At 65.5% G+C, this 13,106-nt stretch overlaps 1 protein-coding gene across 1 annotated transcript; it reads right to left on the minus strand.

The window, feature by feature from the left end:
* Positions 1-64: 64 nt before the first annotated feature.
* Positions 65-11,112, minus strand: DCTN2 (dynactin subunit 2; the record flags this gene model as incomplete). Its single annotated transcript, XM_068171180.1, is given in 14 exon segments — positions 65-247; positions 1,249-1,340; positions 1,471-1,537; positions 1,539-1,574; positions 1,693-1,764; positions 3,573-3,650; positions 3,991-4,029; positions 4,730-4,795; positions 5,500-5,659; positions 6,594-6,754; positions 6,878-6,976; positions 9,158-9,199; positions 9,201-9,217; positions 10,605-11,112. Coding segments are annotated over 14 exon segments (1,524 nt in total), but the record flags the coding sequence as incomplete, so codon positions are not given.
* Between the last annotated feature and the right edge of the window lie 1,994 nt (positions 11,113-13,106).

Here is a 13,106-nt window from a genome sequence, read left to right on the forward strand (position 1 = left end):
CCCCCCAGCCCCTCCCTCTCCCCCCATTCCTCCAGCTCCAGGGGAGAGGGCAGAGCAGGACCAGCAGGGGGCGATGTGGGGAGGACAGAGGGTGGGTGGGGGGCACCCAGAGGTGGGGGTGGGGGGCGGCCAGAGGTGGGGGAGGGGCGCCAGGGTGGTCTCACTTCTGCAGCCTCTTGATGCGAGCATCGATGTCGGCAAAGTTGTCCTCGACCACTGCCAGGTTCTGCTGCATCGTCTTCTGCACCTGGGGGAGGGGGGCAGGGGGGCTGCAGACCCCTCCCCAGCACTCTGCTGCAGACCCCTCCCCAGCCCTGTGCCCCCAGACCCCTCCCCAGCCCTCTGCTGCAGGCCCCTCCCCAGCCCTGTGCCGCTGGTCTCCCATCCAAGCACTAACCGGGCCCGACCCTGCTTAGCTTCCCAGGCTGAGCACTGCCCTTGGGAAGGCCACAGGGTGGTCATCAGGGACCCTCCCCTCAAAGCCCCCCAGCTCCTTTCCGCCCCAGGGCAGCCCCCAGCCCCTCTCTGCCCCCAGCCTGGAGCCCTCCTGGGGAGGTTGTGAGCCAAGGGCAGACCCCAGCCCTAGTCCTGCTCCTGGTCTCCCATCCAAGCACTAACCAGGCCCGACCCTGCTTAGCTTCCCAGGCTGAGCACTGCCCTTGGGAAGGCCACAGAGTGGAGCCCCCCCAAAGCCCCCCAGGGCTCCTTTGCTCCCCAGGGCAGCTCCCAGCCCCTCTGCCCCCAGCCTGGAGCCCTCCCCACCCCTGTGCCCCCAGACCCCTCCCCACCCCGGTGCAGCAGACCCCTCCCCACCCCCTGTGCCCCCAGACCCCTCCCCACCCCTGTGCCCCAGACCCCTCCCCACCCCTGTGCCCCAGACCCCTCGTCCTGCTGCTGGTCTCCCATCCAAGCGCTAACCAGGCCCGACCCTGCTTAGCTTCCCAGGCTGAGCACTGCCCTTGGGAAGGCCACAGAGTGGACCCCCCCAGGGCAGCTCCCAGCCCCTCTGCCCCCAGCCTGGAGCCCTCCTGGGGTGGTTGTGAGTCAAGGGCAGCCCCCAGCCCCTCTCTGCCCCCAGCCTGGAGCCCTCCTGGGGGAGCTTTGAGCCATAGGCAGCCCCCAGCCCTCGGTGACCTCCTCCCATCGGCTCTAGCCTGGCCAGGGCCCCTTGCAGCCCCCAGCAGCTCAGCTCCCCCCCCCCCCCCCCCAGCTTGGGTCCATCCCCAAGCAGGGCTTGGGGCCACCCACCTCTGCCAGCAGCACTGAGTTGTCCTTCAGGGCCCCAGCGATCTCCTGCTGGGTGGTGTCCAGGTGAACCAGGACCTGCCCGAACTGGGTGGCTGGGGAGGGGGGGGAGAAGAGATGGGGGGAGGGTAAAAGCTCAGGGCTGGGGGCTTTGAGGGGAGGGGGAGGAGGAGGGGAAGGGGGGACGGGGTGGAGGAGCCCCTGGGCACCCAGCCAGGTCCTCACCTTGCTCGTGGAGGTCCCTGAGGGTCACCAACCTCTGCACCACGTCCGGCAGGGTGCTGGCCACGGGGGTCCCAGCGCTGCAGGGTCTCATAGATCTGATGGATCTGGGGGGGGGGGGGGGGTGTTAGGGGTCTCCAGCCTCCCCCCCCTTCCCCCCCCACCATGTTGGGGGTGGGGTCGGTCCTTTCCCCCCTCCCCCCCCCACCCCCAAGCAGCTCCAACCTTGCTCTGGGTGTCAGCATCCTGCACGGTGGCCTTGTGCTTGGCGATTTCGTTCACCTTCCCCAGGACGCTCTGCGGGGGGGAAGGGGGGGGAAGGGGAAGGGGTGAGACCCCCCCCCCAAAATGTCTGGCCATGAGCCATCCCCCCCCCCCCGCCAAAACCTGGTCGAGAGCCTCCCCTCAAAATTTAGCCAAGAGTAAACCCCCCCCCAAATCCAGGACCCCCCCAAAAGTGTGGCAAAGATCCCCCCCCCCAAATCTGGCCAAGATCTACCTCCAGTATCAAGCCAGGACCCCCCCCCCCCCAAATCTGGCCAAGAGACCCCCCCCAAATCTGGCAAAGACCCCCCTCAAAATCAGGCTAAGAGACCCCCCCTCAAATCTAGTCAAGACCCGACCCCCCCCCCAAACTCTATTCAAGACTCCCACCCCCAAAATGTACCCAGGACCCCCCCCCAAATCTGGCCAAGATCTACCCCCAGTATCTAGCCAGGACCCCCCCCCCAAAGTGTGACAAAGACCCCCCCCAAATCTAGCCAAGACCTCCCCCCAAATCTGGCCAAGACCCCCCCCCAAATCTAGTCAAGACACCCCCCCCCCCAAGCTGACTAGGACCCCCCCCAAGGTCTAGCCCCCTGCTACTGCCCCCTGCTCCTGCTCCTCAGTGCTGCCTCTCAGTGCTGCTCCCTGCTGCTGCTCAGTGCTGCTGCTGCTCAGTGCTGCCCCCTGCTGCTGCTCAGTGCTGTTCAGTGCTGCTCCCTGCTGCTGCCCCTTGCTGCTGCTCAGTGATGCCCCCTGCTGCTGCCCCTTGCTGCTGCTCAGTGATGCCCCCTGCTGCTGCTCAGTGCTGTTCAGTGCTGCTGCTCAGTGCTGCTCCCTGCTGCTGCCCCTTGCTGCTGCTCAGTGCTGCTGCTCAGTGCTGCCCCCTGCTGCTGCTCAGTGCTGCTGCTCAGTGCTGCCCCTTGCTGCTGCTCAGTGCTGCTGCTCAGTGCTGCCCCCTGCTGCTGCTCAGTGCTGCTGAGTGCTGCTGCCCCCTGCTGCTGCTCAGTGCTGCTGCTCAGTGCTGCCCCCTGCTGCTGCTCAGTGCTGCCCCCTGCTGCTGCTCAGTGCTGCTGCTCAGTGCTGCCCCCTGCTGCTGCTCAGTGCTGCTGAGTGCTGCTGCCCCCCTGCTGCTGCTCAGTGCTGCTCAGTGCTGCTGCTCCCTGCTGCTGCTCAGTGCTGCTGCTCAGTGCTGCTGCTCCCTGCTGCTGCTCCCTGCTGCTGCTCAGTGCTGCTCAGTGCTGCCCCCTGCTGCTGCTCAGTGCTGTTGCCCCCTGCTGCTGCTCAGTGCTGCTACCCCCTGCTGCTGCTCCCTGCTGCTGCTCTGTGCTGCCCCCTGCTGCTGCCCCCCTGCTGCTGCCCCCTGCTGCTGCTCCCTGCTGCTGCTCAGTGCTGCTGCTCAATGCTGCCCCCTGGTGCTGCTCAGTGCTGCCTCCTGCTGCTGCCCCTTGCTGCTGCCCCTTGCTGCTGCTCCCTGCTGCTGCCCCCTGCTGCTGCCCCCTGCTTCTGCTCCCTGCTGCTGCTCAGTGCTGCTCCCTGCTGCTGCTCAGTGCTGCCCCCTGCTGCTGCTCAGTGCTGCTGCTCAGTGCTGCTGCTCCCTGCTGCTGCTCAGTGCTGCTGCTCCCTGCTGCTGCCTCCTGCTGCCCCTTGCTGCTGCTCAGTGCTGCTCAGCGCTGCTACCCCCCTGCTGCTGCCCCCTGGTGCTGCTCAGTGCTGCCTCCTGCTGCTGCCCCTTGCTGCTGCTCCCTGCTGCTGCCCCCTGCTGCTGCTCCCTGCTGCTGCTCCCTGCTGCTGCTCAGTGCTGCTGCTCAGTGCTGCCCCCTGCTGCCCCCTGGCCTCACCTGCAGCCGAGCCTCCACCTGGTCCAGCACAGCCAGGTCCAGGATGTTGACCTTGGCCTGCAGCAGCTGCACAGTCTCCTGCAGGGGGGGGGAGTGGGGATGGGCTCGGGGGGGGCCATGGCCACATCCCCCCCCGGGGCAGGGACGCCAAGCCCTGGGGCTGGGTGGAAGGGACCCTGAGTGCCCCCCCAAATCCTCCCCCCCCCCCCCCATCCCCCCTCCCAGCATCCCACCCCCCAAATCCTCCCCACATCCTCCCCCCCAAATTCCCCCTCCACTTCCCAGCCCCCCCAAATCCCTCCCCCCACATCCCATCCCCCCCCTAAATCCCCCTCACACCCTCCCCCCAAATTCCCCCCTACTTCCCCCCCCCTCCCAACCCCCCTCCCCACATCCCCCCCACCCCCATGGGACTCACCATGAGGCTGCTGCCCTTCAGCCCAACCAGCAGTGGGTTCTGTGGGGAGAAAGGCAGCTGTGGGGCAGGGGTGGGGCAGGGAGTGGGGCAGGGGAGGGGCAGGATGTGGGGCAGGGGTGGAGCAGGTGTGGGGGCAGGACATGGGGTAGATGTGGGGCAGGGGTTGTGGCAGGGGTAGGGCAGGATGTAGGGCAGGGGTGGGGCAGGGGTAGAGCAGGATGTGGGGTAGGGGGTGTGGCAGGGTGTGGGGCAGGATGTGGGACAGGGGTGGGACAAGGGGTGTGGCAGGATGTGGGGCACGTGGGTGTGGCAGGGGTGTGGCAGGGGTAGGGCAGGGGTGGGGCAGAGGGGTGTGGCAGGGGGGTGTGGCAGGGGTAGGGCAGAATGTGGGGCAGGGGTGTGGCAGGGGGTGTGGCAGGGTGCGGGGCATGGGTAGCACAGGGGTGTGGCAGGTGGGTGTGGTGGGGGGTGGGGCAGAGGTGGGGCAGGGTGATGGGGCGGGGGGTGTGACAGAGGTGCGGCAGGGGAAGGGCAGGATGTGGGGCAGGGGGTGTGGCAGGGTGTGGGTAGTGGGGTGTGGCAGGGCTGTGGTAGGTGGGTGTGGTAGGGGTGTGGCATGGGTGTGTGGCGGGGTGTGGCAGGGGTGGGGCAGGATGTGGGGCAGTGGGTGTGGCAGGTGGGTGTGGCAGGTGGGTGTGGCAGGGTGTGGGAAAGGGGTGGGGCAGGGCGGTGCCCTCACCTGGCTCTCGGCCTCACAGCGGATGCTGCTCTCCAGCTCTGCCAGTCGCTTCTCCAGCTCTGCCACCTGGGGCAGGGCCTGGGTCAGAGCCTGGCACCCCCCAGCCTGGCACCCCCCAGCCTGGCACCTCCCAGCCTGGAACATCCCAGGCTGGCACCCCCCAGCCTCACACTCCCCCAAGCTGGCACCCCTCAGCCTGGCACCCTCCAGCATGGCACCTCCCAGTCTGTACATCCCAGGCTGGCACCTGCTGGGCTGCCACCCCACAGCATGGCACCCCCAAGCCTGGCACCCCCAGCCTGGCACCCCCAAGCCTGGCATCTCCCACCCTGGCACCTCCCAGTCTGCACATCCCAGTCTGGCACCTCCCAGCATGGCACCCCCCAGCATGGCACCCTCCAGCCTGGCACCCCCCAGCATGGCACCCCCCAGCCTGGCACCCCCAAGCCTGGTACCTCTCAGCATGGCACCCCCAAGCGTGGCACCCTCCAGCATGGCACCTCCCAGCCTGGCACCCCCCCAGCCTGGCACCCCCCAGCCTGGCACCTCCCAGCCTGGCACCCCCAAGCCTGGCACCCCCAAGCCTGGCATCCCCAAGCCTGGCACTCCCCAGTCTGGAACACCCCAGCCTGGCACCTCCAAGCCTGGTACCTCCCAGCCTGGCACCCTCCAGCATGGCCCCTCCCAGCATGGCCCCTCCCAGCCTGGCACCCCCAAGCCTGGCACCCCCCAGCCTGGCACCCCCCAAGGCCTGGCCCCCCCACACCCACCTTGGCAGCCTGGGCAAACTGTGCCTGCTCAGGCCTCCAGTAGAGCTCGAAGGTGACGGCGTCGCCGGCGGGCACCGGGCCCTTGCCTGGCACCTTGCCTGGCACCTTCCCTGCCGCGCCCCTGCCGCACTTGGCCACCTCCAGCTGCTGCAGCAGGCGCCTGGGGGGGGCAGGGGGCAAGGTTGGCATCGGGTGGGGAGGGGGGAGAGGGGGTGGGGGGCAGCTGGCTGTGCCCAGGGCCAGGGGGCACCACCCTGGGGGGGAGGCTGAGGGAGGCCTGGAGCCTCCTGGTGCCCTCTGTGCCCCCCCTGGGCACTGCCCCCTGGGGGGCAGGAGCCTGGCACTGCCCTGCTGCCCCCCAGCTGCCCCCTGGCACTGCCCTGCTGCCCCCCAGCTGCCCCCTGGCACTGCTCTGCTGCCCCATAGCTGCCCCCTGGCACTGCCCTGCTGCCCCCTGGCACTGCCCTGCTGCCCCCCAGCTGCCCTCTGGCATTGCCCTGCTGCCCCCCAGCTGCTCCCTGGCACTGCCCTGCTGCCCCATAGCTGCCCCCTGGCATTGCCCTGCTGCCCCCTGGCACTGCCCTGCTGCCCCCTGGCATTACCCTACTGCCCCCTGGCACTGCCCAGCTGCCCCCTAGCTGCCCCCCAGCTGCCCCCTGGCACTGCCCACTCCTGCCCCACATCCTGCCCCACTCCTACCCCAGACCAGCCCCACATCTACCTCATATCTACCCCACACCTGCCCCATATCCTGCCCCACTCCTACCCCACTGCTGCTCCACATCCTGCCCCACCCCTGCCCCACATCTACCTCATATCTACCCCACTCCTGCCCCACATCCTGCCCCACACCTGCCCCATATCTACCCCACTCCTGCTCCACATCTTGCCCCACATCTACTACCCCGCTCCTGCCCCACTCCTACCCCACATCCTGCCCCACATCTACCTCATATCTACCCCACTCCTGCCCCACTCCTACCCCACATCCTGCCCCACATCTACCTCATATCTACTCCACATCCTGCCCTACATCTACCTCATATCTACCCCACTCCTGCCCCACATCTCCCCCACCCCTGCCCCCCACTCACTTGCCCAGGGCTCCCTCGGGGTCAGCCAGGTCTCCTCCGGCCCCAGGCCCCAGCAGCTTCTCCAGGTGGCTGCAGAGCAGCTGCTGCCGGAGGCCTTCCACCTCCCTGGCCAGGGCCATGGGGCACAGCTCCTCCTCCGCCGCTGCCTCCTTGGCCGAGCTCTGCCGAGGGAGGTGCCCGGGGGGGCTGAGCCCTGCCAGGCCTGGCAGCCTCCAGGGGTGCCCAGGGGGTGCCCAGGGGGTGCCCAGGGTGGGGGGGAGGGGCTGGGGGGGTGTGGGGCTCACCTGGATGCGCTGCAGGTCGCGCAGCAGCTCCTGGACCTCGTGCTGCAGGCGCTGGAAGCGCTGCTGGGGACTCTCCTGGCAGGCCAGGCCCTCGCCCAGCTGGGGGGCACAGGGGGGCAGGATGTGGGGCAGGTGTGGGGCAGGCTGTGGGGCAGGCTATGGTGCAGTCTATGGGGCAGGCCATGGGGCACACTATGGGGCAGGCTATGGGGCAGCCTATGAGGCAGGTGTGGAGCAGGCTATGGGGCAGGTGTGGGGCAGGCTATGGGCCAGGGTATGGGGCAGTCTATGGGGCAGCCTATGGGGCAGGCTGTGGGGCAGGCTGTGGGGCAGGTTATGGGGCAGGTGTGGGGCAGGGGTGGAGCAGCTGGAAGCGCTGCTGGGGACTCTCCTGGCAGGCCAGGCCCTCGCCCAGCTGGGGGGCACAGGGGGCAGGATGTGGGGCAGGGGTGGGGCAGGATGGGGGAGGTGTGGGGTAGGTGTGTGGCAGCTGTGGGGCAGGCTATGGGGCAGGTGTGGGGCAGGATGTGGGGCAGGGGAGGGGCAGGGGTGGGGCAGGGGTGGGGCAGGTTATGGGGCAGGTGTGGGGCAGGATGTGGGGCAGGGGAGGGGCAGGGGTGGGGCAGGATCTGGGGCAGGATCTGGGGCAGCCTATGGGGCAGGCTATAGGGCAAGCTGTGGGGCAGGCTGTGGGGCAGGCTATGGGGCAGCCTATGGGGTAGGCTATGGGAAAGTCTATGGGGCAGGCCATGGGGCAGGCTATGGGACAGGCTATGGGGCTGGCTATGGGGCAGGCTATGAGGCAGGTATTGAACAGTCTATGGGGCAGGCTATGGGGCAGGCTATGGGAAAACCTATGGGCCAGTCTATGGGGCAGGCTGTGGGGCAGTCTATGGGGCAGCCTATGGGGCAGGCTATGGGGCAGGTGTGGGGCAGTCTATGGGGCAGCCTATGGGGCAGGCTATGGGGCAGGCTATGGTGCAGTCTATGGGGCAGGCCATGGGCAGTCTATGGGGCAGCCTATGGGGCAGGTATTGAACAGTCTATGGGCCAGGTGTGGGGCAGGCTGTGGGGCAGGATGGGGGAGGTATGGGGCAGTCTATGGCGCAGGTATGGGGGAGGTGTGGGGCAGGCTATGGGGCAGGCTATGGGGCAGCCAATGGGGCAGTCTATGGGGCAGGCTGTGGGGCAGTCTATGGGGCAGCCTACGGGGCAGGTATTGAACAGTCTATGGGGCAGGCTATGGGGCAGGCTATGGGAAAACCTATGGGGCAGCCTATGGGGCAGGTATTGAACAGTCTATGGGGCAGGCTATGGGGTAGCCAATGGGGCAGTCTATGGGGCAGGCTATGGGGCAGGTGTGGGGCAGTCTATGGGGCAGCCTATGGGGCAGGCTATGGGGCAGGCTATGGTGCAGCCTATGAGGCAGGTGTGGAGCAGGCTATGGGGCAGGCTATGGGGCAGGCTATGGGGCAGGTGTGGGGCAGGCTATGGGGCAGTCTCTGGGGCAGTCTCTGGGGCAGGTGTGGGGCTGGCTATGGGACAGCCTATGGGGCAGGCTGTGGGGCAGGTTATGGGGCAGGTGTGGGGCAGGGGTGGGGCAGCTGGAAGCGCTGCTGGGGACTCTCCTGGCACGCCAGGCCCTCGCCCAGCTGGGGGGCACAGGGGGGCAGGATGTGGGGCAGGGATGGGGGAGGGGTGGGGCAGGATATGGAGCAAGTGTGGGGCAGTCTATGGGGCAGGTGTGGGGCAGGCTGTGGGGCAGGATGGGGGAGGTATGGGGCAGTCTATGGCGCAGTGATGGGGGAGGTGTGGGGCAGGCTATGGGGCAGGCTATGGGGCAGCCAATGGGGCAGGCTGTGGGGCAGGCTATGGGGCAGTCTATGGGGCAGCCTATGGGGCAGGTATTGAACAGCCTATGGGGCAGGCTATGGGGCAGGTATTGAACAGTCTATGGGGCAGCCTATGGGGCAGGCCATGGGGCACGCTATGGGGCTGGCTATGGGGCAGGCTATGGGGCAGCCTATGGGGCACGCTGTGGGGCAGGCCATGGGGCACGCTATGGGGCAGGCTATGGGGCAGCCTATGAGGCAGGTGTGGAGCAGGCTATGGGGCAGGCTATGGGGCAGTCTGTGGGGCAGGTATTGAACAGTCTATGGGGCAGGCTATGGGGCAGGCCATGGGGCTGGCTATGGGGCAGGCCGTGGGGCAGTCTATGGGGCAGGCCATGGGGCTGGCTATGGGGCAGGCCGTGGGGCAGGCTGTGGGTCCCTCACTCACCAGCTCATACTCAGAGCGGTACCCGGTGCCCCGGGGCTTGCCCCACGCCGTCCGAGAAGTCTGCCGCGGGGGGAGGAGGAAGAGGTCACCCCAAGGGGGCAGCCCCGAGCCCCCCCTGGGGGGCTGAGTCCCCTTGGGGAGACTCTGAGCTCCTTGGGGAGACTCTGAGCTCCTTGGGGGGGGGTCCTGAGCCCCTTGGGGAGACTCTGAGCTCCTTGGGGAGGACTCTGAGCTCCTTGGGGAGGACTCTGAGCCCCTTGGGGAGACTCTGAGCCCCTTGGGGAGACTCTGAGCCCCTTGGGGAGGCTCTGAGTTCCTTATGGAGGACTCTGAGCCCCTTGGGGGAGACTCTGAGCCCCTTGGGGAGGACTCTGAGCTCCTTGGGGAGGACACTGAGCCCCTTGGGGAGACTCTGAGTCCCTTGGGGAGGGCTTGGGGAGGACTCTGAGCCCCTTGGGGAGACTCTGAGCTCCCTGGGGAGGTCTTGGGGAGGACTCTGAGCTCCTTGGGGAGAGCTTGGGGAGGAGTCTGAGCTCCTTGGGGAGGACACTGAGCCCCTTGGGGAGACTCTGAGCCCCTTGGGGAGACTCTGAGCCCCTTGGGGAGACTCTGAGCTCCTTGGGGAGAGCTTGGGGAGGAGTCTGAGCTCCTTGGGGAGGACACTGAGCCCCTTGGGGAGACTCTGAGCCCCTTGGGGAGGACTCTGAGCTCCTTGGAGAGGACACTGAGCCCCTTGGGGAGACTCTGGGCCCCTTGGGGAGGGCTTGGGGAGGACTCTGAGCCCCTTGGGGAGACTCTGAGCTCCCTGGGGAGGTCTTGGGGAGGACTCTGAGCTCCTTGGGGAGAGCTTGGGGAGGAGTCTGAGCTCCTTGGGGAGGACACTGAGCCCCTTGGGGGAGACTCTGAACCCCCTTGGGGAGACTCTGAGCTCCTTGGGGAGAGCTTGGGGAGACTCTGAGCCCCTATGGGAGACTCTGAGCCCCTTGGGGAGGCTCTGAGCCCCTTGGGGAGGACTCTGAACCCCTTGGGGAGGCTCTGATCCCCTATGGGAGACTCTGAGCTCCTTGGGGAGACTCTGAGCCCCTTGGGGAGGACTCTGAGCTCCTTGGGGAGGACACTGAGCCCCTTAGGGAGACTCTGAGCCCCTTGGGGAGGCCTTGGGGAGGGCTCTGAGCCCCTTGGGGAGTCTCTGAGCCCCTATGGGAGACTCTGAGCTCCTTGGGGAGACTCTGAGCCCCTATGGGAGACTCTGAGCCCCTTGGGGAGGCTCTGAGCTCCTTGGGGAGACTCTGAGCAGCTCCTGGAAGGTTCTGAGCTCCTTGGGGAGATCACCTTCGGGGTTGCCCTCCTTCCCCAGTCCCCCCCCCAGGGACCCCCCACATCCCCCAGGGGCCCCCCTTAGGTCTCCCCCTTCCCTCCCAGCTCTCCCCCAGCCCCCCCTGCTCACCAACTCCCTCGGTGCTGAGCCTCTTGTCGCGGAACTTCTCGTAGGCGGCGTTGGGGTTGATGATGAGGTGCTCCACGCTGCTGCTGCTCAGCTCCTCCTGCAGCCAGGGGGGTGGGCAAAGGGCTGGCCCCAGGCTGGCCCAGCCTGGGCAACCACACCCCCCCCCAGGAGGAGGCCACAGCCCCCCCCAGCAACTCAGCAACGACCCCCAACCCAAAAAAAAGGGAGCAAGGGTCAAGGGGGGGTAGGAGAGAGAGGTGGAAGCCAAGGGGCTCCAAGGACTCTTCCAAGCCAAATCACTCCATGGAGCTAGGGAGGGGTTGGGAGGGTTGGAACTGGAGGAGCTTGAAGGCCTCTTCCAACTCAAAGCCTTCCATGGAGCTAGGGGAGGGTTGGACCTGGAGGAGCTCCAAGGTCTCTTCCCACCCAAACCACTCCAAGCCTCTGCTGGGAGGGCTGGAACCTGATGAGCTCCAAGGTCCCTTCCAACCCAAAGCCTTCCCTGGATCTAGGAAGGGTTGGAACTGGAGCAGCTTGAAGGCCTCTTCCAAGCCAAAGCCTTCCATGGAGCCAGGAAGGGCTGGAACCAGATGAGCTCCAAGGTCCCTTCCAACCCAAAGCCTTCTATGGATCTAAGGAGGGATTGGAAGGGTTGGAACTGGAGAAGCTTGAAGGACTCTTCCAACCCAGACCCTTCCATGGATCTAGGAAGGGTTGGAAGCAGAAGGACTCCAAGGACTCTTCCAACCCAAACCACTCTAATGGGAGGGTTGGAACCAGATGGCCTTCAAGGATCTAGGGAGGGATTGGAAGGGCTGGAACTGGAGGAGCTTGAAGGCCTCTTCCAACCCAAACCACTCCATGGAGCCACTGGGGAGGGACTGGGAGACACTGGGAGGGTTGGATCCAGGTGGCCTCCAAGGTCCCTTCCAACCCAAACCACTCCAAGCCTCTGCTGGGAAGGTTGGAACCAGATGGCCTCCAAGGTCCCTTCCAACCCAAAGCCTTCCCTGGATCTAGGAAGGGTTGGAACTGGAGGAGCTTGAAGGCCTCTTCCAAGCCAAAGCCTTCCATGGAGCCAGGAAGGGTTGGAACCAGATGAGCTTCAAGGTCCCTTCCAACCCAAAGCCTTCCATGGATCTAAGGAGGGATTGGAAGGGTTGGAACCAGATGGCCTCCAAGGTCCCTTCCAACCCAAAGCCTTCCCTGGATCTAAGGAGGGATTGGAAGGGTTGGAACCAGATGGCCTCCAAGGTCCCTTCCAACCCAAACCACTCCATGGAGCTAGGGAGGGGGTTTGGGGAGGGTTGGAACTGGAGGAACTTGAAGGCCTCTTCCAACCCAAACCACTCCAAGCCTCTGCTGGGAAGGGTTGGAACCAGATGGCCTCCAAGGTCCCTTCCAACCCAAAGCCTTCCCTGGATCTAGGAAGGGTTGGAACTGGAGGAGCTTGAAGGCCTCTTCCAACCCAAACCACTCCAAGCCTCTGCTGGGAGGGTTGGAACCTGATGAGCTCCAAGGTCCCTTCCAACCCAAAGCCTTCCATGGATCTAAGGAGGGATTGGAAGGGTTGGAAGCAGAAGGCCTCCAAGGACTCTTCCAACCCAAACCACTCTACTGGGAGGGTTGGAACCAGATGGCCTTCAAGGATCTAGGGAGGGATTGGAAGGGTTGGAACTGGAGGAGCTCCAAAGTCCCTTCCAACCCAAAACCTTCCATGGCTCCAGGGAGGGATTGGAAGGGTTGGAACTGGAGGAGCTTGAAGGACTCTTCCAATCCAAACCCTTCCATGGAGTTACTGGGAGACACTGGGAGGGTTGGAAGCAGAAGGCCTCCAAGGTCCCTTCCAACCCAAACCACTCCACGGAGTTCAGGAGGGGTTGAGAGGGATTGGGAGGGTTGGAAGTGGAGGAGCTCCAAGGTCCCTTCCAACCCAAACCCTTCCATGGCTCTAGGGAGGGATTGGAAGGGTTGGAACTGGAGGGAGCTTGAAGGCCTCTTCCAACCCAAACCCTTCCATGGAGCTACTGGGAGGTACTGGGAGACACCTCTCCAAGTTGACCTCAACCTCTCCCAAGTTGACCTCAACTCTTCCAAGTTGACTTCTTTGACCTCTCCACCTCGACCTCAACCTCTCCAAGTTGACCTCAACTCTTCCAAGTTGACTTCTTTGACCTCTCCACCTCGACCTCAACCTCTCCAAGTTGACCTCAACTCTTCCAAGCTGACCTCAACTTCTCCACCTTGGCCTCAACCTCTCCCAAGTTGACCTCAACTCTTTCCAAGTTGACTTCTTTGACCTCTCCACCTCGACCTCAACCTCTCCAAGTTGACCTCAACTCTTCCAAGTTGACTTCTTTGACCTCTCCACCTTGACCTCAACCTCTCCACCCTCACCTCAACCCCTCCAATTTGACCTCTTTGACCTCTCCACCTTGATTTCAACCTCTCCAAGTTGACCTCAACCTCTCCATGTTGACCTCAACCTCTCCACATCGACCT

This window comes from Melanerpes formicivorus, unplaced genomic scaffold, assembly GCF_026170545.1.
Source record: "Melanerpes formicivorus ecotype bairdi unplaced genomic scaffold, bMelFor1.0.p_v2 SCAF_2223, whole genome shotgun sequence".
Taxonomy (NCBI): domain Eukaryota; kingdom Metazoa; phylum Chordata; class Aves; order Piciformes; family Picidae; genus Melanerpes; species Melanerpes formicivorus.